At 44.1% G+C, this 25,424-nt stretch overlaps 1 protein-coding gene across 1 annotated transcript in view; it reads right to left on the reverse strand.

Annotated features, from left to right (window-relative positions):
• The window catches only part of AOAH (acyloxyacyl hydrolase), a 159,579-nt gene that overhangs the window by 16,064 nt on the left and 118,091 nt on the right, over positions 1 to 25,424 (reverse strand). Inside the window, exons 14-19 of the mRNA XM_055314684.1 lie at positions 17,302 to 17,338; positions 16,495 to 16,569; positions 8,434 to 8,606; positions 1,845 to 1,903; positions 1,697 to 1,756; positions 299 to 395 (exon numbers count right to left, since the gene is read on the reverse strand). Coding sequence (XP_055170659.1) covers positions 299 to 395; positions 1,697 to 1,756; positions 1,845 to 1,903; positions 8,434 to 8,606; positions 16,495 to 16,569; positions 17,302 to 17,338 — 501 coding nt within the window. The remainder of the gene's footprint in view (positions 1 to 298; positions 396 to 1,696; positions 1,757 to 1,844; positions 1,904 to 8,433; positions 8,607 to 16,494; positions 16,570 to 17,301; positions 17,339 to 25,424) is intronic.

Genomic DNA, 25,424 nt, shown 5'->3' on the forward strand with positions numbered 1-25,424 from the left:
AGCCAGGTCATTCCATGGATCTGTGGCTCCCAGCCCAAAGCTGTCTCCATCTGGTCATTGGCTCTGTTGCTTCAGAGATTCTAAAATGATCTTGAAATGGGGTGATGGTAAGCTTCCTCCCTCCCTGAAAGGGTCTCACACTTTATCTTTTTTTCAATACTAAGAGCTGTTGGTGTCAACATGTGCAGGAGCCACCCTGGCCAAGCTACGTTGGCTTGTAAACGCTTTGCTAAGTCAGGCTCTAAACTGTAGTGGCTACTTTTGTCTTGCGTCAATAAGTTTTCCAGGCAAAACTTACCTTCCTGGAAGTCAAAATCCACGTAGAAAAGATCGAAGTTCGTAAATTTCTTGCTGGCTGCAATTTTTTTCAGTGTATGGGAGAGTTGTTTTGCTCTCTGAATATAAAGGAAATGGGGAGAATTCCATAAAATCCACATGTTAGTGGGACAATTGGGGCAGCACAAAGAAATGGTTAGCCCTTGCCTCTCCCACCCCCCCACCACTTGGAACCAGCAGCAGAGGGATGCTCTGCTCCTTCAGTTCTAGTCCTGCACAAATGGCTAAGGAACACACAGAACTGTTAACATTCAATAGGAATCAATCAATGAAAATTAAAGGAATAAGAAATCACTTCTTTCCCATGGGATTGGCGAAGAGATGATGAATGACCATGATAATATGGAATATCGCCCTGGGAGAGGTGACTGAGAATGTCAATTTGTTTAGCTTTTCTGGAGAGCGATCTAGAAGTAGGGATCAAAGCCTTAAACGTCCCCATACCCTTTGACCCAATAATTTATCTAAGAATTTGTTGGAAGGAAGTAGACACAGTTTAGGAAGAAATATATAGATATATACACACACAGGTTCATCAAAGTGCTATTTTTCACAGTGAAAAATTGGAAACTACCCCTGTGGCCAAGACTAAGGAGTGAAATAAATCATGGCACATTCATACGCTGTATACTTTAAAGTGGTTACAGGATTATGCTGGGGAGGAATAACTTATTAACTTATGAACATCAGAAGGCACCAAACAATATGTGTACTCTGATATTATGGAGGCAAAACCCCTGCAAATACCTGTGAACCTGAACCTATAGTATCTGAAAGACACATATACATACTGACTTTGGATGGTGGGATTTGGGGTAATTTTTGTTATCATTCTTTATGTCTCAGCTTTTTTATATCCCCCAAGTTTTTTTTTTTAATTGAAATATAGTCCTTTTGTAAAAAAAAAAAAAAAGATCAGTAAATCTTCTGCAAAGACATTATTCACCATCTGTGAAAGAAGTACATGAGCCTTGGATCCCCTCAGTGCAGAGAGGAGGGCTGCGGAGCACCTGGCCCACCTTGGGAGAATGCCAGTCATCCATGGGCCTAACCTTGCTCACACCTCTTTACCTCTACAAGTACGGCTCGGACCAGCTTTAAAAGGTGTGTATGTGTGTACACGTATGTGTGCGTACAAGAGACGGAGGCACACACGGAGCAGACCCAGAGTGAGGCAGAAAGAGAGGGACAGGGCACCCCACATTCTCTTGGCTTCTCGAACACCCTGGCAGTTTGATGTTTTTATTCACCAACTTGGAGGCCATTGCCCTGCCCAAATCCCATTCCCAGCAGAAATGCTGCAGTAAACACCAGGAAAGAATGATCAAAGATGGTATCAAAGGACCTGCTAGAGTCCTACCTCTGAAGTGAGAGTCCGGAGCGTCTTGTTGGAGGACATCCAGCCGTGGCAGGGGCTGACCTGAGAGTAAGAAAACACCGCTTTGATTACAGAGGAACAACGCCAGTGACAGGGAAGGCGGCCTTGGAACAAGTCAGCGTGGGCTCACCTGGAGACAGTTCAGGAAGGAGTAGAAATGCGCATAGGTCACGTCCTTATTTAGCTGGCCTGGAAGACAGAGAGGTCTGCTGTGTTGTACTTACTCAGACCTAGCAGCCAACTGGGGATGCTTGTGGGGTGAGCCTGCCTCTCCTGCCGAAGGGTGGCGCTTCCAGGGACCTGCCCCCATTTCTCATGCATTGAAGGATGCCTGAGTGTTCCTTCTTTCTGAGTGCCCTGGAAATCAGAGGGAGCTGGGGAGGGGCCCTAGGGAGTTTACTCCCATCTCAAGCTCTTGCCCTAATCTGGACCCCAGGTAGAGGCTACAAAGGCACCATACAGGCTGGAACACCACTAACAAAGGCCTTGCAGAGCAGTGGCTTTCTCAGGGCAGTGGTGTGAGATGCCAAGTTCCCATAGGGTAGAGAGACCATTCAAGGTGGTAGGTGGCCAAAGCCTCCTTTTTGGCTTTATGTAACACGAAGGGCTGCCAAATTATCCCATGCTGAGGACCTGCCAGGACAGTCTGGGCATCTGAAGTTCTGCCCATGAGCTGCCCGGCCGTTTGGTAGACTGAAAGCCTCCAACATTGCTTGATGGAGAGGGACAGCACCTCATATCCCTTCACAGCTCAGTGCCTGTCTTATTTGAGCCCTAATTACTACATATGCTCTAATTTACATTTTGGTGCAGGTTAAAGAGGTACGTAAGAATAAAGGTGGGGGCACCAGGCTGGCTCAGTTGGAAGAACACACAACTGTTGATTTCAGGGTTGCGAGTTCGAGCCCTACATTGGGTGTAGAAATTACTACAAAAATAAAACTTAAAGTAATAAAAGTGTTAAGTGCCATATGTGAGCTCATCCAGAGTCTTTCCAAACATCGATTGTAGATATAGAATCTGTGGGGGTATTTCTTTTCTCTTCTCACACACCTCCCCTCTCCCCCCACCTCCCAGCCTATCCACCCCTGGAGGCCATTCGACTTTCATGCTGTGGCTGAGACACAAAACCAGGCCCTCCCGAATCTCAGGGGTGAATGACTGATGTCTTATCCATTAACACTTCTCTCATGCTTGAAAAAATAAAGGAAAATAATAGGACCTATCTCAGAGCGAAGAGAAAGATTGAAGGTGATAGAACACAGTCTTATTTTTCACTTATACCTCAGATCAGTTAGACTGAAAGATAGATTCAATTTTCTTGTCATAGAGGAAATATATATTCTCTTTCTGTGTGGGTGAGTGACTCCCAAGACTGGAAAGCCACAGGCTTATTATCGCCATTAAAGTCACAATGACACGCCAGGCTTCCTCTGTTCTCCAAAGGTGCCTGCATCTTCATATTTTGGATGAATCCCAAGTCACTTGCTTCTGGTTTTGCTCTCATTTTATGCTCAACATGGAGCCCTGAGCTCACATCTTTCTCCAAGATCCTGCTTTCCACTACTGAGGCTTCTTTCCCTCTATTACGTATGCATGCCTCTGTGTGTGTGTGTGTTTGGTAATTTGCCTTGCTATATGTGTCCCCATCTGTCTCAGCCTAGCCAGCTGCAGTGACAAACACCTCCTACCTGCATTCCCCATCCTCCAGCCTCTGTGTCCCAAAGACTTCACTCTTGCCCCCTTCCGGTACTGCCCCTGAACTGCAGCCTTCCCTCTGCCATCTTGGTTTTGTGTTGCTGTCGTTGTTGGGCTGGGGCTTTGTAATAAACCTTAGGTAGTTTGGCTGGAGCCCTGTAAACTTGCTTGGCCCTGATTCCCCTCTCCCTGAGAACTGGGCTCTCTCTCTTTTTCCCTTGCCCAGTGGCTGAGGTCTTTTTAACATGCAGGTGGTGGCACCTAAGGCCTGACCACAAGTAACACTCTTGCACCCTCCCTCTTCCCACCACCAAGGCTGGATGCTATGCCATCCAGAGGGACCAGAGTTTGTCCTGCTACTGGATATTGGGGCCTTCCCTGCTGGCTCCCCTCTAGGGACTAAGTCTAGCCATAGCCTTATCCATCCTGGCTTACTCCTCTCTCCCTCCAGTCCTACTGCGGAGGTCCCAGCACACCTTAGGATGAGACCACAAGGTGTGTCCTCCTTCTGGGCCTTCTCCCAGTCCCTGTCACTTTCCCTCCATTTTCTTGCTACTCTGGCATTAGCTCTAATTAGACAAGGTTGATATAGGAGAAATCCTTAGGTGAGTACGTAGGTCTGTTGAATAGGGTAAGGGCATGCTAGCTGTAGTTGGGAGGGAACTGGCGAAGATGTAATGAGTTGGTTTCCCTTCTCTCTGGGACTTCTGCTGTGGAAGGTAGGGTGATTCTGGGGCTGGCCATGTGGGAGGTCAGTTGGGAGTGTTTATGATGGGCTTAAGGTTCAAAGACGGAAGAGGGAAAATAGTTCTTATGCGATCTCCACTTATTGGTACTGTCAGTTGACTATTCACTCTTTCTTTTTAGGTATTACTTTCAATAGTATTTCTGCATATCAAGGAGCCCTGGTATAAAGATTGATCCCACCTGCATGTTGTGCCTATAAAGAGGCAGTGTCTGCAACATCCTGGTCAGAAAGTGAATCTAGTAAAGAAAGCTGGTTAAAAATGCCCAGGAATGATCAGAGCTGAAGAACGATCTGTGTGTGTGCATGTGCATGTGCGTGCATGTGTGTGTGTGCATGCATAAGGGGTGGGAAGCTAGTGGGTGACCCAGTGGATGCCATATGTCCCTCCAAAGACTAAGGGGCATGTTCTACAACAACTGGCTGTAGTAGCATAGCAGCAGCTCATGTCTCCATCATTATTAGTTCTTTAGGGCAGAGTCTTTGGCATTTACTTAATGCTAGGGCTATAAATGAAATTTTAGTTACCATAAAAGCGTAGTACCAACAAAAATCTGCCACACCTCTTTGAAATACCATCCGAAAGTATAAAAACCACATGAATTCAGACAGGGAGTAAGCCAGCCTTAAAACAGGAAGTATACTGCAAGGTATTTTAAAACATATTAGGTTTCAAGTTTAAGAGTAATCGGGGGAAAATGAAGTTGTTGTTGATGTTTCATGGCAGAGGCCTTTCAAGGAAGGGCTACTTGCAGACTTACTTGTAGCCAGAAATTCTGGACTTTCTGACTATCGTCTCACCCTTCAGCTAACTTCCAGAATGCCCATAGCTTATACCAGTGTCAGTGACACAAGCTGATTTCACTGTGGAGTCAACTTAACAGTAACTATTCTTTCACTAGCACTTTTTCCTGCCATACAGTATTTTCCCCAGTAGAATTGTCTTTTCTGTCTCTTTTGAGGACAAAGACTCCATTTTAGTATCATCATTACCCCCAAAGCACATAATAGGTTTCTCAGACATATTTATGGGGAGATTGCCTTTCTCATAGGCAATGTGCCTGAGAGGACTCATCCTTGGTCAAGCTTGAGAAGATCTATGTACGTAGAATCCTAATGTGGGAGACTTACTTTCTGGTGAGACTCTATACATTCTCGCTAGGAATTTTAATTACTGGTAGAGATTATGGGGTGGTCACAAGCCCTTGGGAGCCAGGCTTTGACTTGGTAGTGATTCAAACATGGCTAAGAGATGCTAGGAGGGATTTATTACCCTCTCCTCTTGGCAGGAGTGAGCTAGGAATCTATTCTTGCCCTGGGCCTCCATTACCTGCTGATGGGGTGCTGTGGATTTCAGCAGTCTGAGTTCCTACCTGTCCTACGGAGGCAGCAGAAAATGTAACACTGACCCAGGAGTACTGCTTGACTCCTTCTGCTTCCCGACTTCTTTCTTAATCCTAATGGGTGGCTCAAATCATGTCTAGAGAGTATCATCACCATGCTTCTCAGGCTCAAAGACCGAAAAAAAAAAAAAAAAAAAAAAAAGGAAAACCCTGTTTATTTGCTTACACAACCCTTAGCACCGTGCCCTGTGAATCAGACCTGGTATTTGGCTATTGATTAAGATGAGACCTACCCTAACCTACGCAGAGTGGCCAAACCCCAAGACCGGCCTGGCTTTACTGCTGGCTCGTGTCTGGTGGGAGTAAGGGTCCAAAGATTGGATTTGAAGCCAGAGCTGTACTGAGCTGTATGTAGGACACGAGCCGTCTCCGCAAACCTCTCATCTTATGAGAGTTACGTGCCAGCCAAAGGAGAATTGGGGAATCTGGGTAAATCCCACCTACTTCCCCGGGCTGTCTAGGAAGGATGCTGATGCTTCGTTGAGGAATTTATAATTTATTTCCCATGGCAACCAGGCAGCAAGGATAATTTAGGTTATGAATAATAACTTAAAAACATTAAACAAATTTTAGATGGTTTCAACTTTCTTCCTAATTGGATTTCTCCCCCCCCCCCCTCCAAACCAGGGTTGTTTATATAGAAGAAACTCATTCTACCTTTTCCTTCTACCCCTTTTGTGCTGTGTAATGCTAGTGCCTGATTAGTGGCCAGTAGAGGCCATTTGAGGTCAAGACAGAGCCCAAAGCAGGGTTTCTCAGCCTCGGCACTACTGATATTCTTAGCGGCGGGGCCGTCCTGTGCTGTCTGCAAGGTATTTAGGAGCATCCCTGGATTCCACGCACCGCTTCTCCAGTTGTGATCATGAGTAGGGGTGGGATGAGAATCACTGGCCTAGAGGATCCACCAGAGTGATTGATGAGTCTCCCCAGTCACCTTCTTTCCCTCTCTTGCTCCTTCCATATTGTACAGTGCCATTATTACCTACTGTGGTTGAGTCAAGTGAAATATGTGGCATCTCTGAGGGAATTTATGGAGTCATCTGACCAGAGGTCATGGAAAGAGAATGGGATTTGGAGTCAGAAAACCCAAAGTCAAGACCCTATTAAAGTGATAGAGTAGATGGGAAATGCATCTCCCCCGATCTCAACTTCCCTTCTCCAAGCGTTCTTGGTATAGGAGGAATCTAGGAATCTGACAGCCTCTGTTGGGGGAACTGAAGTTCTCCACCCCGGTGGCTCAGAGAAATATTCTTGGCCCAAGTGGTTGTCCTTTGTATGTTCAAGGATGGAGTCAAGTTCTCTGGTGACCGTATTACTATTTCTAAGGGTCACCGTCAAAGCTGCGGAAACAGGAGGAATATGCTTTCCTCATGGGAGGCTGGACGGTGTTTTGTTTGGATGATAATGATACTTGTGGTGCACTTGGTAACTAAGGAGGAAAGATGACTTCAGTCTTATTGGTGGGAAGCCTAGCCAATGGTATTTACTGTTGTCCTCCTGGTGAAGGGACCTGGTGAAGGTTAAAGGGAACCTGCTCTTTTCATGTGTGAGGTGGTGTGGAGATTCCTGAGGGATGTTGGGTGGGTTTAGGGGTTGACTTGAGCAGGGACTACAGGGTGGGAAGAGAAGAGGAGATTGGAGAAGTATAGAGAAGTTATTAATGCAAGGAAAAGCGCTCCACCTCCATCCCTTAAGGTGGGCACTGAGGAAGGAATTTCAGGTTTTTTCCCTTTGAATTGCTTGTCGGACTCATTAGAAACTGCTTGGAGCTCCGGAACACCCTAGCAGGGCGTTGTTCTAGGCACTACATAACCTAGGCTAAGGAGGAGGTAAGGCTAAGGAGGAGGCTATGGCAATACCAGGGAAGGGGCCAGGGAGGGTGTTGTTGATGTGGAGCTGAGGGGAGGGTACCCAGGCCTCTCATTGCAGATGCCTGTCCGAGAGGGCTGAGGCCAGCACTCTATCCCTCTTCCCTGCTTAATTTTTCTAGTCACACCTAACATCCTCTGACATAGTCCTACTGGAATACAAGCCTATGTTGGCAGGGGTGTTTCATTATTGCATTCACTGATGGTTATGCAGTGCCTAGAACAATACCTGGCACATAATACATATTTTTTGAAAGGACCAGTCTTCCTCCCAAACACACACACACACACACACACACACACACACACACACAGAGCCCTACTACACCCAGATTACATATACGATAAGCTACGCAACATTTGGCAAACCACTTGCCTCTCCCAGTCTTAGGCTTCTCATCTAAAAAATGGAATTAATGAAAACATCATTAATTGGATTAACAGGATTGTTTTAAGGATCAGCATGGCAGCCCTCCGTGATGTGAATTACTATTACTATTACTTTTACAATGTGCATAAAGCATCTGGAATGCTAGAGATGCTATTGTAAGTTTCTGGAGATCTTTCAAGCATTTCAGAGCCAAGGGCGCCAACAGAGAGTAGAAGCAGGAAGCAAGCCTGTTGGAGGATGTGTCCTGTAGAAGAATTCCGGCCACCAGGGGGCACTCACCATTGAGGTTTGGAGAAATCCCCTTTGACTTGAGCTTCATCTGATCATTCTAGATACTACTTTTCTTTAAAGGAGTTTCCTGATTTAAACTCTTACTCTTCAATTTGTCCTAATTCGACGTTAAAAATTTCTGCCCTTTCTGACTTTGGATCTGGTTCTAACCATCTTTGGATACTGACCATTTAGATCCATACCTCAGGGCTCTTGCCTTCACCAGTTCCAACCTATGCACTGTGGTGGCATTTTGGGTGTATTTCTATATGGTTTGAACTACATATACTTGAACTATGTATAACTGACATTGTTAAAGAGTAAAAGTATCTTCAAACTAATACCGAGAGGATAATATCTGTCGTGCAAATTATCCCAGAGAAACCTTCCATCTGGTAAGCCGTATAAAATAACATGGCTGCCATTGGGCAGGTGGGAATTTAGATACTTCAGAGTCTGCATGATACTGGAGTATAATTGCTCCGGAGTGGTCATTTCTGGGACTGGGTCAACTTTCCTGTTGGTGAAAGAAACAGAAAATATCTTAGTAGATGGGATAAATGCAGACACATACATGATCCCCTGCCCCATATACACAGTGTAGTAGTTATTGGTGCTATTTGCAAAATATGTTAGGCTTCCTGACTCTCTTGTGATTGGATGCGCCATGTGACTGACCTAGCCTATCAGTTGTGAGCAGAAGTGATGTGTGTCATGTTTGGTGATATGAGAGCTTCTAGAATGCTCTTTGCCATGAATCTGGGCAAGGTTCTATATAGGAGCTGCTTCACTAATATGAGAGCTGGAATAGAGGCCTGGCGATCACCATGGGCGCCATACAGTCGCAGGTGATCCCTGGGCCACAAGGTAGGATGAATAGATGTTTGCTGCTTTATGCTACCAAGAGTTGAGGCTGTTCCTGCAGTATGGCCTTACCTACCCTGACCACTAGCCTGATATACACAGTGTACCTAGCCTGATACACTCAGATGAAAGAATCAAAGGAGTCTGGTATTATGTATTGTTTGTTTGATACTTTGAGATCTGTAACTTTGTCTCTAAATGTTTCACATACATCACAGTTAGGAAAATACAACTTTCCTGAGAAATAAAATCATATTATGTATCCATATTTCATCCCTCCTTTCTACATTGAATTTGAATTTACCCACTTTTAGGAATACATCAAGTTTGAGTTAAGATACTAACCTGCATTAACCTAGGAAGAGATTGTAGAATTCTCTAAGATTTCCATCTACCCTTTAAAATGCCTTTTGTTAACCTAAATGGAATAAGAAGTTGGGTCCTATTTTGGGTCCTTAAAATTCCAAATTTACATAATGATCCTATAGTGGGTTGAATAGTTCCCCTTAGAATGTGACCTTATTTGGAAATAAGGGTTTTGCAAATGTAAAGATGAGGGCATATTGGATTAGAGACAGCCCTAAATCCAAAAGCAAGTGTCCTTACAAGAAGAGGAGGTGTTATTACACAGACACACAAGCAGAAAGGAAAGCCATGTGAAGCTGGAAGCAGAGACTGGAATATGTTTCCACAAACCAAGGAATTCTGAGGATTGCCAAGAGCGCTTCCTACCTCCCCAGAAGCATAAAAGACAAGAAAGCGTTTTCCCCTAGACCCCTCAGAAAAAGCATAGCTCTGCTGACACTTTGATTTTGGAGCCTCCAGAACTGAGAGTTGTTTGAAGTCATCCAGTTTGTGGTGTTTTGTGATGGCAGCTTTCAGGAGCTTAATAGAGATTCCAAACCAGAAGTAAGTCTCTTACTCATAGGCTGGACCCAAGGCACAAATGACATAGAAGGAAGGGACAGAAAGAAGCCCCCAGGGATATCCACTATTATCACTTTGTATTTTTAATTTAATTTTTCTTTTTTTAAGATTTAATTTTTGCATAATCTCTACTCCCAAAAGGGGGCTCAAACTTAGGACACTGAAATCAAGAGTCACACACTCTACCTACTGAACCAGCCAGGTGCCCCTCCACCGTTACCACTTTTGAGGGAGATCCTAAATGGAAAGTGATGGCACCATTTTGGAGGGCATTTTTCAAAACATATCAATATTTGGGGCACCTGGGTGGCTCAGTCAGCTAAGTGTCTGACTCTTGATTTCAGTTCAGGTCATGATCTCAGGATCATGAGACTTACCCTGCATCGGGTTCCACACTGGGTGTGGAGCCAGTTTTAAGATTCTTTCTCCCCCTGTGCCCTCCCCTCACTCTCTCTCTAAAAAAAGGTATCAACATTTAAAGTTGGCTTAACTTTTTTTTTAAAAGATTTTATTTATTTATAGACACAAAGAGAGGCAGAGACACAAGCAGAGGGAGAAGCGGGCTCCATGCAGGGAGCCCGATGTGGGACTCGATCCCACATCTCCAGGATCACGCCCAGGGCCAAGGCAGGTGCCCAACCGCTGAGCCACCCGGGGATCTCAAAGTTGGCTTAATTTTTGACCTTGAAATTTATAGTAACATCTCCACAAATGTGCAAAGACATACACACAAATATTGCAACGTTGTGTGAAATAGTGTAAAGTTAGAAAAGGCCCAAATGCCTGGTTGCATAAATTATAATACCTCCATATGTAGACTACTATACAGACACTAAAAAGAAAAAAGTAATTAGATACAGGTGATTGTTAAACAACATTCTGAAATACCTGAATGTCACTGAATTGTTCACTTTAAAATGGTTAGTTTTACATTATGTAAATTTCACCTCGATAAAATAAAAAAAATGTAAAAATAATGAAGTCGTCTGTATGTATTATCATGGAAAAGACTGCTAAAAAGTATTGTTGATTGCAATTACAGAGCAGTAAGCATGCTATTATTTCATTCCAATGAATATTAATTAGTCTGTAAATTAGAATTTGCATAGAGAAAATCTGGATGCAAATACATTTAACTGTCTCCATTGGTTAGCTTGCAGCAGGTTGGTGCGGGGGGGGGGGGCGGTGGTAGGGAGTGATTATGGGGAAACTCATTTCCTACACCCTGGATTATTTGAACTTTTCACAACAGATGTCATTTTGTAATCAGAAAAATAATAAAAATAAATCAGACTCTCATATTATTTTTATTCTCTCTCAAGTAAAAAGGGGAAAAACCCCAGACTCCACCTAAGCTTTAATGGGAGGCGCAGAAGGCATTGCAATTTTATGGCATTTGTTCCCCCACCGATTTCACTTAGTCAAATAAAATCACTTTCTAAATTGCTGCTATGCAGAGGTGACAGGCTGATCACAGATGCAAAGATCACTTTGGCTAATTTGTGACAAGCAAAATGTACCCATACAGAGGAAATGCAGAACAAGTCTGATGCTAGGGGTCGCCAGCAAGGTGTGAGCTGTGGGGAGTGTACGTGCTTCTACACCATGTAATGGGTTGCTTAGAACTCCCCACCCTGCCCGGAAAAAAAAAAAAAAAAGAAAAAAAGAAAAGAAAGATGTTCTATTTTGCAAAACGCCAGCATATAGAACAAAATACTAAATTCGTGTTTTTTATTCCCTTGGGAAAAATTATACTACTTTATGGGTAAAAATCTTTCATGAGGATACGAGAATAGGTTGCCTACCTACTGAGGGCAGAAGGCTGGGCAGGGACTTTAGCTCGACTTGTGTATGTGCAGACGTGCTAGAGGGATCCCAGTTTGTGAAGAGGATTCAGGCTGCCTTGTGGGTTTGCTCAGCCCAGGAGGACCCACCCACAGGAAGCAGGTTTGATATTCACTGTGTGTGTGTGTGTGTGTGTGTGTGTGTGTGTGTGTGTGTATGTGTGTAGTGTGGCAGCAGGGGTGAAATGAGGCAAGCTGGGTGACTATAACCCATCTTCCATCTTCGGTAAGGCTAGCACATACTGCTTATTAACTTTTGCCTTGGCACTTCAGGTTTTTTCTTTTCTTTTTTTTTTCCTGCTGATACACTAGTGCGTTGGCACAAAGCAATTATGCTGAGCTATGGCTCTCTCATCACATAAAGTCAAGATGAGTTAAGATGGAGAAAAGTCTCCCAAACTCTCTATTTAATGATTATTTTTTTGGCTAGAGAAACAACCCCGATGATAACCAACATTCTGAGCTAATTTGTGCTTTTGTGGGAGCACCCCATAACCCAAATGGCCAGCATAAGCCAAATGGCTAATTACTAGGGGAAAACAAAATGGAAGCTTGGCATTGCTGGTGGAACATTTTTCAGTCACCTTTGCTCCGTCATGTACGCCTACATAATTAACATGTGTGCATTGTCAATTAAATCTTTTAATGTGCATAGCAAAATGAACTGATTCTTTAAAAAAAAATTTTTTTTTAAAGTAAGCTCTAGGCCCAACGTGGGGCCTGAACTCATGACCTCAAGATCAAGAGTTGCATGTTCTGCTGATTAAGCTAGACAGACGCCCCCAAATTGACTGATTCTTAGTTCAGGCAAGGGCATTGGGTCTAAGCAATAGGTGGTGGGTCACCCCTTCTGGGGGCCATAGAAGGTGCCTCTGATTCTGTCCCTGGGAAATGGTCAATGCCATTTTGATCTGTGTACTCCCCCTCCTCTGGTGGTTTTTGAGGAGACTTAGCACTAGTATTTTAGAGGCCCAGAGTCCCAGTGGTTTTGGGAAACATCTACCCCTTCTCTGACATCTGCCACAGGTTGAATGGGCTGAGCTGAAGCATCTAAGCCGTTTTAACCCACGTGTCAGGTCCACTTTGCCAGCCCAGGTTTGCCTGGGTACCCCAGGACCCTACATCCCTCCTCATACACTGGCAAGCTCACGCCAGTCACTTAGACGGAGAGGTGAGGGGGTAGGAGTGCTGAGTGTACAGAGAGAAAGCCTGGGGGATGTGGGGCTTGCACCTGGGAAAATGATGAGAGAGCACTGGCGCTCTGGGCTGTGTTCTCACAGGTCAGGAACACGTGGCGGGCGAAAGACAAAGAGCCTCACCCCATTGGGTGGCTCAGAGTCTGTTCTTGCCCTAATGAATTGTGTCTGATTGTGAAAATAAGCTTCATGACCCAGGGGCAGGGCTGGCTGTGATCATTTCATTATCCTGGCAGCTAGTCCAGCCAGATTTCACCTGGCGGATGCCAGAGAGCTGTGCCCCCTCTTAAGGAAGAAGGCAAACAGCCTCTGGGGAAGATACTTCCCAGAACCAGAGCTAAAGCCCAGAGATGAATCTTGACTGAGGGCTCAGACCTCGCGCACAGCTAGCGTTTGAGTTCTCCCAGCAGCCGGGCACTACAGGTGGCCCTTGCCTTCAGCCAGCCAGCTGTAATCACATGGCTGACCTCACCCCCCACCCCTGCCCCGAAGAGGCATCTTGACATGGGCTGGGAAGGAGCTGGGGCCTCACTGGGCCCACATTACCCCATGGATGGAGATCCTGGGTCCTGAAAGTGGGGGTGACTTGGAACATGGTGGCCAGTTGGAAACCTCCTTATCCTTCCCTTGACCACCACTGCCTCCACTGAGGAGGCTGGAAGAAAGAACTCCTCTGGGCACCCTCTTCCCTGCTGGTTTTTCTACCATTTGGTTAGATGGAATGGATTGTTTCTTGCCACTGCAGGCTCCTTGGGGCCTATCACCTATCAGCACGTTGACTTGTTTCCTCTTATGTGGTGCCAATCGGCTGCCCTAGGTGACATGGGAAGCATTGACGTTGCAGGGAAAAAACACTTGGGGTGCTGGGGCCCACGGACAACCCATGTAGGGCAGTCCTGGCTCTATCCATGAGGTGAAAAATGTACAATGAACTATTATTAGGTCCACGAGGTAAAAATGGAACCATGTCAATATATATGCAGCTCATATTAGATGTTTTTATACTTCTATCTCATTTCTGGCAATTGCAGTGTTCTTCTCAGGGATGTCATATTGGGGGGGGGTGGAGGAAGGGTTTAGGATTTGAGTCCTTTAAGACCATTCCCATTTGCCAAGCCGCCCCTGCTACTCAAGGTTCTGCTGCTGGAGCTCACTCACATTTGCCCCATTTCCAGGCATTTTTTTCTCCTTCTATATCACGGACATTCGTTCCATAGTTTTCAAGGGCAATGGTAGGAAAAGCCAGGGGAAGCTGGGTTAGCTTTGGCCAAACTGAGTAGAGCCACAGGGGAAAACTGTGTTTGTCCACGTTACCTTTCTTCTTAAATTCCAGACACTGAAAGCTATCTTCCAACCATGACCTTCATTCACTTACCACATTTATTGAGTAACTGCATGAGTTTAGAGAATTGAGAAAGAAGCACATAGCTGCATTATTTCAGTAAATGCTGGCCTCATCATAAAAAAGGGAAAGAAAAAAAGTCAAGCAAATATCCCCAAACTTGTTCCAGGACGGATTTATTATGCAACTCGTTGCTGGCTTGAGCTTTTTATGAAATCTCTTTGCTCATTTTGGGTTGTCTACTCCACCTTGACGTTCTGGCAGATGGGGAGGCATAGCCGCCATCTGTCTTTATTTTTCTAACCCCACCACAGGACATTGCAAAGTGGGCACTGCAGGGACATCCCACACTGCCAACCCCGTTCTTTCACCCAAATGCCCGCTGCGTCTCTGCCCAGATCCCTGGTGGTGTGTGTGTGTGTGTGTGTGTGTGTGTGTGTGTGTGTGAGGCTGGCACAGGTCTCTGACGCCTGCCTGCCCTTTGGCTCCTTGAAAAGGAAAAGCAGGACCGGACTGGAAGGGCCTCTGAGCAAGCACGTTCTGCTGGAAAAGTACAATTTGGGGGTTTGGGCTCTTGGAGTCAAAGCCTCTTTCTGCAGGTGTTCTGTACTCACTATCACCAGTTTGCTCCCTGTCCCCTCCCAGGGAACATGATCCAGAGGCTGGAGAGGCACTGACTGATGTCCATAGGTTGGTTCTGCTTTGTGATGGGGCTGGGGCTGAAGCTCAGTGCTTCTCCTTCCATAAGCTCCTTGCAGTCAGGCCCTGTGGCCTCTTTGCCTGTCCCGGAGCCTGGCACTGCATTTGGCACCTCACAGGTAGTCAATACATACTTTTTTTAAAAAGTCATTGTCTAAAAGAAAGCAAATAAGGCAGGTGTGGCCTATGGAAAGAGCACATGACTTCGTCAGAGAACCTGGTCTGCCTCTCAACCTTGCTACTCATAGGGGTAGTGAATTCCTTAACCTTGCCAAACCTGTTTCTCCATTTATAAAATAGGGACAATCATGCTCTCCTCTTAAGGCTGCTGTGGGGATGAGATGATCTAGGATGTGGCTCTTGGTTCATGGAGGGCTTGGGCGGGGGAGTGTTTGCTATTTACCAGAGAGTTCCATGTGGCTCATCACAGAAGTTGGGATTTGGGTCCCCACTGTGGGGCCTTGGGAGCCTTGGGGTTCTGGGGAGAGTGGTAAGCCAGCCCAGGGGGTGCCAAGGCAAGGTCTGGCACACTGGCATCTCTGCACATAGCATGGTGTCTCCTGGCCTGAACTCACTTCACTGATTAGGTCTACACCTCCTGCACGGTGAGAGTTCAGGAGCTCTCCTACTCCATGGAGGTGTTGGTGAGGGCAAACACACTTTAGTAATATTGAACTGGGTTTCTAGCACAGGCTTAGAAAACTTGGTGAGTGTAAGCAAAGGGCGGGCAGTGAATAGGATGACCTACTTCTAGTATCACGTGGATTGGAGGTGAGCTCTGCCATTAATCAATTTATCAGGCAAGTCACGTAATCCCTCTTGGCTTTACTTTTCTGTTTTCTAAAATGGTGGGTGGGTGGCTACTGGGGAGTTGTTCTAGATCTGATCTCACCTTTTTTTTTTTTCTTTTCCTTTTGGCCACAATCACAGGACAGATGGCATTCACATGTGCAGCATATTCTTAGGGGTACACACAATTTTTGAGAAACCTTCCAAAATGTTGTGGGAGACTCAGGCATTCAACATTTTGAAATCACTACCGATATTAGCAGTTTAGCAAAACTGCTTTCTTACTATGGGCCATGGGCATAAATGGGATCGGCTGCACATTATATGCAGTTTGTTTGCGAATGCTCTGAGTCTATGCCGTCTCTACCACATGAGTACCCACATCAGAATGTGAGTGAGGAAGCTATTCTTATGGGGTAGCTGTGATTTGTCCTTATTTTACTTAAAAAGCCGTGATATTCAGTGTTGGATTCTTGACTAGTAGCAGCATGTATCTTGTGATACAACTGATAACTTGTATCATGACATGCCCATTTGTTGTTAATTGGAGCAGAGGATTAATGGATCAGATATTTTTTTAAAGGGTCTTTCAGCCTTATGGGTTGGTTCTATCGATTTCACATATGTCTAGGACTTGCTCAGACAGAGAAATTCCACTCAACAGCAGGCTACTGTGAGTGGAGAAGAGAAGAGGGGGGACCCAGAGTCCGAGAATTTTCAAAATCCTCTTTCTCCATAACTCACCTGCTGCAGACATCATTTCCAATCATGGCGTATATGACGATGGCTGGATGGTCCAACAGTTGGTTCCTAGACAAACTGAGAAGCCAGAGATAGAATCTGAATGGCAAACACTCAGAAATTGAACTTTGTCACAGCCTGGGCCTGTCATAGGATCTTTGTATGGCCCCCCCTTTTGGTAGCTTTTTGCTATTTTTCTTTTATTCTAGGATCATCTTTCCCATTTCCCCCTTCTGTATAATCTGTAAATTACTTTTCCATTAGGGAGAGGCCACAGAGGTGCATAGAATTGGAAAGAGCGGATTAAAATCTCTAGGAGGAGCACATGATGCCATCTTCTTAGGATTTTTCATTGTGTTTGTCCTCGTGTTATTGGATTACTCCTGTCCAAATTTGTAGGACATCCTGATGACTGTGCTCCTGTATTGAACTTTCAAAATTCCAGGGTTTCCCAAGTTTCCCTTCTGGACACCCAGGGCCTTCCTTCTGAATTTGAAACTCAAAATGAGCACATAAAATAAGAAGATGAGATTTTTTTTTTTTTTGCCTTTTTTCAGCTACTCTGGCTAGACTTAATTTTGACCCTCTTTGTATGCATTTTTATGATTCTTCTTTAAGGACATATGCAAGTTAATCACTTTCTATGTCCACTGGCTCAAGAAGTGATAATGTCCCAGTATTTGGGAGTGACTAGCAAGGTACTAGTGCTCAGTACAAGTGATCACAGGGTGACAGCAGAGGACTTTCATTCTTTTTTCACAATGAGGAACCCAATCTAAAAACAACTTTGTGTGTCCCTCTTTCACTTACCTTTCTATAAACTTCTTCAGGTTTTGGGAAGATGCACCTGCATAATTAAAATTAAGAAAATAATTAAAGTTAGTGAGTTCAATTCAACACTATCAGTGTGATAGTCTGATTCACTGAAATCATGAAGAAGCATCAGAGGTCATCCCCACCATCACGCGCATGGGAATGACTTTATCCTGGAGCTCTCCTTGATGAGTTTTCTGTTTACTCGGAATTATACAAACATAATCCTCAATTATTTGGATTTATGAGTGTCAAGATATTTCCTAAGCATGAATGAGTGAACTTTCTAGTAGATGCAAGAAAATGATATATCACCAAAGAGAAACTACCTCAAAGATTAAGGAATTAGGTGAGTGATGAGAAGAAATAAAAAGGATTCTTTGAGAACTACCCACCTCCCTAGAAAGCCCCATTTAATCACTTACTAGCATCCCTGCTCACTCCTAAGGCTCTTCCCGGCTGGCTGGCCTGTGCAAGGTTCAGATTGTACAGGGGATATATTTCAGCTCCTATAATGACATGAATGACCATCCTTCCCCTACCCTTGCTACCACCTGTAATGTATCTCTTACATAAAACTCATATCCATTGAATACTCATTTTGTTGTGGACACTGTTAGGCACTTGTATTATTAGTCCTTGTAGGCCTTGGCATAGCTGTGTGAGGTAGGGACAGTCATATTCCCATTTTCTAGATGAGGAAACTGAGGCTTACTTAAGTGACTTGCCTAAAGCCACACAGGTAATAATATGGAGAACTGCAATCCAAGCCCAGGCCCTTCAGTGTGCAATACTGAGTTCTGGCATCGCTCCTCTGGGCTGGGAGTCTAGAAAGAGTGAGCCCAAAGAGGTTTATTGCTAGTTTGTTCCTTGGAGGCTGGTCTGCAGTAACAGGTGAGTAATCGTCAGGTGGGTGGTACAACTCACAGGAAAAGACAGGTTCTCCTGTAATTTTCAGCCTTAGGAGTTGAGGGGCAGGTGCATTTGGTGACAGAGTCAGCGAGTGTTCTTAAGGATCCACATGGGAAAAGGGGGGCATGCATAGCTGCGAAGGCCATGATGGCCCCCACCCCCCTGAAGGAGTGTGGCCTGCCGTGACCGCCTGTTCTTCACACACCACTAGACTCCAACTCTAGGGGCAGCGCTGATGTTCTCTTGATTGATTCAGGAACCTCAGAATGTTAAACAAATGTTGCTTTATATCCTATTTTCCTGTGGTAAAATATACAACACATAAACTTTTTTTTGAGCATACGATTAAGTGGCATTAGGTACTTTCACATTATTATGCGACCATCGGCGCTATCCATCTCCAGAACTTTTCCATCATTGCAAATTGAAACCCTGTACTCCTTACAGAATAACCAGGGGCCTATATGTGGGATCATATAATTTTTGTCTTTTTGTGCCTGGCTTATTTCATTTAGTGTTTGCAGTTCATCCATTTGTAGCATGTGTCACAATATCCACTCTTTTAAAGGATAATAGTTTTCCGTCATATGGATATACGCTTCCTGTTTGTCCATTCATCTACTGATAGGCAGTTGGTTTGCTTCTACGTTTTGGCTGTTGTGAATAATGCTGCTATGAACCCTGGTTGGACAAGTGTCTGTGTAGGTCCCTCCTTTCAATTCTTTTAGGTATATACCTACTTGAAATCGCTGGACCATAGGGTAGTGCTATGTTTAATTTTGGGGGAACCACCACACTATTTTTACTTCCTTTATGTAGTGAGGCAGGGTATATTCAATATTCACCCAAACATAGACATTTAGGGTGAGTCAGTTCATCTCAGCACACGTAGGTTAGATTGTTCCCTATTTTTCTCAAAAGGGAGGAGAAGAAGGACAGCCAGTGCCTGCTGACATACCCTCTGGTGGCTCCCCATCTTATCTGGACCTTTCATTCAGTTCTAGCACCATGACTCTCAACTTCCCATTTTCAGCTGGAAAACAATCAAGAGGTGTTTAATTCTCACTCTTTGATTTTTCTCTTAATGAGAAATGAAAACTAACGAAAGCCCAAGACATGAGTGGGGAAAAAAAAATTAAAGGACCAGGTCAGGCCAGTAATTTTCCTCATTATCCAGAGTCCAGCTGGGAATTTGAGGTGCAGAGCACCCACAGAGCCTGAGGAAAATGAAAATGAGAACCTGTCATGGCTTGCCCCATAGGCAGCCTCCTCCCCTGCCCACACCACCTGCATCCCTTTGCTGTGCAGGACAAGGATGGCAGGTCAACCTCAACTGGATGTGGTGAGTTTAGAAACAGTAATCACAAACAACCACTCAGGGAGAGAGGACATGCCTACTCTTCTTTACCCAAATGTTAATCTTTTTTTTTTTTCCTGGTGAATATTTATAATATAAGCACAGAATTCTCTGTGCTCTAGAGTTGTTGAGCCTTCCACAATTTACATTTCCTTTTGGGAATCTTAGTTTGATGAGATTATGTAATTAGTTTAGGTAATTCCCACATCACTTTCTCTTCTTAATTCCCTTTTCCTATTGTTCTGCTATTCCATCGAAGCCCCAGCAACATTTGCTGTCTCTCTCCCTCCCAAGCTCTGTTGTCTTTCTCCTCCTGGATACAGGCTTCTTCTCAGCTGCTGATTTTGCCGCTGCCATTTGTAGAGAATACTGAAGCAGCTGGTTCTGGAAGATGTGAGCAGGAAGCAAAGGCAGCTCCTAGCTTGCGGGATTTGGCAAAACAAGGGGAGCATTTGAAGAACTGCCACTACCCTTGAGAGGTCCATAGTCTGGTCTCTATGATGAAAGTTCAGAGAAATGGAAAAGGCAAGACTGTGAAGAGGGGAATTTGACTTAATTCATCAAGGTGGTCCAAGAGAGAATCTACCTGTCTCCAGTGAAGGAAAGAAGGGGGTGTTCTTTGGCCAACCAAGTCTGAATTCTGGTTCATTTAGTGCCTTTTAAATGAGGAATAGTGCATTGCAAGAAGAGAAGAAGGGTTTCACATCTCTCAGCATTGGTGGTCCTTCTACACATAAATTTCAGCTTACATTTCCACTGCCAGATTAGTGTTGCCAGCAAGTGCTTCATATCCTGGGCATTCAAATCAACTGGTAAGACACTTTTAGTGGTCTAGTAAATGAGCTTGTAACTCTTTGCTCCTGGCCCAGAAGACGTGTGCTCCGTCTCAAATTCTTCACGGAAAAAGTCAAGGTATACCTAAATCTAGGTCTTCATAAATTAATGCCCCACTTTGATAACACTTATGGATACTCACTCTGGGCCAGGCATTGCAATAGACAGTGGGGACACATCAGCAAATAGAAAAGACCATGGTTCCTGTTCTCGTGAAGCTTATAGCTACTTAACAGATAATGAACCTAAAGTGTTAGGATTCCAGGAAGCCCTGAAGAAGTCATATTAAACTTCCTACTGAAAGAAAAGTAGGTGTTTTCTTCCTTGAAGTTCTAAAACAGGAACCTGCTAATTAGTTTCCAGCATAATACCTGATTTTTTTTTGCATACGACTCAGAAAGAAATCTCTAGTTGAATGCCATCTTGGTTAGGACTGTAGGACAGGGGCAGATCTAGGTTTCAAGGTCTGAAGTTTATATATCTTGGGGGATTCTCTTTAAGGAAAATGATGTAAAACACAACAATGAGACCTGACATAAAGGGAAGCCAAATTGGAAAGAGACAAGCATCTTAAGCAACTGTGGTTAGATATCTTAAGTTGGTAAATTTTACAAACTCATGCAGCCCTTCAGCCACAGCCTTTTGGTGCTCCTTGGTGGTCATGTGTGAAGTCTTGGAGCATCAGCACAGGGTGGGACCTCCAGGAGCACGTGATCAGTCAGCCTACTTTACAGATGAGGCCCAGAGACAGAAAGAGACTAGGTCAAGGTCCTACAGCTACTAAGCAATAATCCACCTCAGATGCCAGTTGAACAACAGACATTAGTAATGACTGAAATAGATCAAGTAGCCTTGAGTCTAGGTCAGGAGGTATCAGAGGACAACAAAATGCTAATTTCACTGCTGGTTTGGTGGTACTCCTGGTCTTGGTTTTCTTCTTCAATCAACCTGCTGCTATTTACTTTCCACAGTTCTCCAGCACATGTCCCATACTTTCTGGCCAGGTGTCCTAGCTGTATTCCCATGGGGAGAGACTGAGTGTCCTTACTCTATTGTACCTCCACCAGAAACCTAAAAAACATTATAGAGAGTGTAAAGTGTTGTCATACGTGGACCTAAAGTAAATTTAATAATGGCTTTTAAACTTCCATCAGGGTTTAAGTACTGCAGATTTGGCTCATATTTTTATAATTGAGGAAGCATTTTGAAGAGTACAGCTTGTATAAATCCAGTTTAAAAAAAATCAGCCATAAGAAATTTAAATTCCTTCTTTTCTCTAAAAGTGTTTGTTTGTAATACGTAGAAACATGCAGACTAATACGTTGACCTTGAGCTCAAAATAGTAGGCACTTAATAACTGTTTGTTGTGACAGTTTCTGATGGTGTTTCTACTACTGAAAATGCTTTCAAATTCACAAGCGTGGCTCTGAATTTCTGTGACAAACTAGATAAACGATTTCCCAGAATGTATATTTTTAAAAGAATGTAACAGCCTTCCCAGCATGGTGCTCACCTGCCTCCTGGTCTCAAAACTTGACAGAGCTTCACAAACATCCTTCAGCCATGCTGAACTTCTCTCCTTCTCTTTCTCAAAGATATTTTGCCCTTGGAGCCTCTTTGCACTGAGTCACCATCTCCCTCTGCTTTTTGGATTCCTTTTTTTTTTTTCCTGCAGGGCGCACTGCTCAAATGTACCTCCTCTGGGAAGTTTTCTTGTCCTTCTCTAGACAGAGGTAAATGCCTCTCACCTCCAGGGACCTCAACCTACCTCTGTTTTTGTGTCATTTTATCAGAACCATAGTTGTTTCCTTATTTGTCTCTCTTTTCCATTTCGTTATGATCTCCTTGAAGGCAGGGACTTTGTCTTTTCATCTTTCTATTTCTAGCAGCTATTACAATATCGGAGAAGAAACAGAGGGAGTGGTGAGGGCAAAATCAAGGGGAAGACGAGGAGGAGGGAAGTAAAAGAGAAGACCAGAGGTATAAGGCACATCCCAGCAAGATTTGGAGTTGATAAAAAACCCAGCAAGTTCATATAAGCTATCAACACGAGTAGCAGTGAACTTTCCCCACAATGTCCTTTATCTTAGGCCCTAAACAAAAGGGATCTATTGAAAGGGGACCCCTTAGGACTTCAGGAACCCTTGCCATTGACAATGACATAAAATAGTCTAAGATATTTGCTTCTGAACTTGCCTTCTATAGGTGTGCAGATTCAAGAGGTACAGGGTGGAAATCTTGATCTAATAGAAGAATTGAAAGCTCATACTTTTCACATTATAATCATTGTCAGGCGCTCTACTTTAAACTGGGTGAGTTGCATGGAACAAGGAGAAGCCAGGAAGGGCTGCATAGACAAATCTTAAGAAATAGCTCCACTTGGATCAGAATGTCTCCATTGTTTAATGATTCTTTGAGACTGAAAGCCTTGAAAGTATAAAAAAAAAAAAGGGAATAAATCCCCCTAAAAAAAGGAGGGAAATGTGTCTCTCTATATGAAATGTGTCAAGTTGAAATGTTTTTCTTTCAAAAGTTTCTATATCAAACGTTGTATCTTGGAGATACATTTAGTCCTTAGTAGAATTAGCAAGTTTTGATACCTGCAGGCATTAAGCCTATCTGCATTTATCTTTGAGATCAAGTATCTCAAAAATTAACTTTAAAATCTGGCATTGCGGCTGTGAGCACACTGGATCACAGCTCCCAAATAGAAATGTCCTAGTTGTTTTGTTATAAATAATTTCTGTCATCTTCTCTCAACATTTTGGGTTGAGACCAAAAGTTTGACCCAGTAGTTGGGTTCACTAAATACTTTCCTGAGGGCCTACTTCCACAGCCAAGGTAATTGCATTGCTTCTCTCCAGTACTCTGTGGCTTTTAAGAAATTGTCTCAAAAATTTTCATTTTGAAGTGATTTTCAGAAAGTTGCAATAATTGCCAAAGATTGAAATAATTTACAAAGAGTTGCAAAAATTGAACAAAGGACCGGCACCTTCCCTTTACCCAAATTCCCTAAAGGGGAACATCTCTCACAATCATAGCATCTCGATCAAAATCAGGAACTTCACATTGGTACAAGGCTATTGTCTCATCCATAGAGCTATTCAGATTTCACTGACGGTCCCACTAGTGGGTGAGCCCAGCTCAGACCCAACACTTTCTGGGACAGTCCTACTCGGGATCATATATTGCATTCAATCTTATGTCAGTTCAGTCTCCTTCAATCTGGACTAGTTCCTCAGTGTTTTTTGACCTTGACACTTTTGAAGGGTACTGGCTATTTTATAGAGTGCCTTTCAATTTGGGTTTGTCTTATGTTTCCTCCTGATTAAATTCAGGTTATACATTTTTGTTAAGAACACAATAGCAGATGCTCAGTTAGCGAGTTAAAGGTACAACATCTATTTTGTTTGAGAATAGAGATCAGGAGGCGGGGAGGTGGTGGTAATAAAAATGACAAGGTCTCATAGGTGTAACTGAATTCAGTGAAGCCTGGATTGATACTCATTTATGGTATGGTTCTTCATCCTTCTTTTACTTTTTTTCTTGCCTATCCCTTTCTGAGAGGACCCCTTTTGAGAAAGAGGGAAGGCTGGCACAGAATGCTGGGTCGGGGTATCTAATTCTGATTTTCTCTAATTCTGATTACTTCTAATACTGGGTTGAGATATCCAATTCTGATTACCAACTCTCCAGGGCAGGTGTTGGTTGTTCTGGACCGTGAAGTGAAGATAGTACAGATGTAGTACAGATGGTGGCCTTAGAGAGAATCTGGAAGGGGGAAAGCATGGCGTGGTTGGGAGCAGAGACAGACGGGCTCTGACATGACTGGAATGAGACAGACTCAGGCTTAAGCTCTACCACTGACCAGCTAATGGACCATTAATAACCAAAGTTTTTAAACCTCTCCATGCCCCAGTTTCCTCACCTGTAAAATAGGGTTGCTTGTGGATTAAATAGGGATAGAATACCTAAAGAACTTAGCATAGTGCCTGGGTGAGAGGTTACTTTTACGAACTGAATATTTGTGTCCCTCCAACATTTGTGTGTTGAAATCTAATCCCCATTCTGAAGGTCTTTGGCGGTGGGGCCTTTAAGAGGAAATTAGGCCTGAAGGATGGAGCTCTCTTGAGTAGAACTGGTGCCCTTAAGAAGAGGCAGAGAGCTAGTGTGCTTTCTTTCTGCCATGTCCTGAGAAGGTACAACAAGAAGTTGGCAGTTTGCAACCGGGGAGAGGATGCTCACCCCGAACCTGACCCTGCTGGCACGCTGACCTTGGACGTCCAGCCTCTAAAACTATGAGAAATGAATTTCTGCTGTTTATAAGCCACTCATTCTATGAACACCCTCCCCTCCCCCATTAAAGCTATCTGAACTAAGTTGGCAGGCAGTGCTTATTATTAGCTAAAATCTATAAGATTAATAATAGCACTGACAATCTCACACAACTCTGCAGCTGCATCCACCCATCCTGTTAATGGATGCTCCTGGAGACTCGTGCCCTGACCAATGGTCCTTGACAGTATTACTGGGTAGAATTCATGATTAGCTGCCAAGAGCCTGAGAGGACATCACTGTGTTCCTTCCTGGCATGGAGGAAGGCCTGAATCATGATGTTTCTGTGCTCAGGGCGAGCTCCTATGACAGTTCTTTTGCTTGTTGAGGAAGCAGACTCCTTTCTGGCACATCTCTATGAGCCCAACAGCAGGATCGATGGTTCCCTCATGTACATTCTCACTAGAGTGGACATGTGCGGACATGAGGGAACCATCTTCAGAGGCACTTTGCTCCTTCTGCTTCTCAGCCAGGGCCTGGTCATCTTGCAGGAGCTTTCCCCCACTTTTGCACCCCTGACTTGTGCATTGAAATCCTAGTTCTACTTTTACTTGAACAGTTCCTGGAACAGTTTGTTTTACACATAGGGAAACTGAGGCTCAGAACAGAGAGGGACTCACTGAGGCTATGGAGGCAGCCAGTGAGAGGTCAGGGCTTCAATGTGGTCACGTATGCCTTAATG

This window comes from Nyctereutes procyonoides, unplaced genomic scaffold, assembly GCF_905146905.1.
Source record: "Nyctereutes procyonoides isolate TBG_1078 unplaced genomic scaffold, NYPRO_anot_genome, whole genome shotgun sequence".
NCBI classification, from domain to species: domain Eukaryota; kingdom Metazoa; phylum Chordata; class Mammalia; order Carnivora; family Canidae; genus Nyctereutes; species Nyctereutes procyonoides.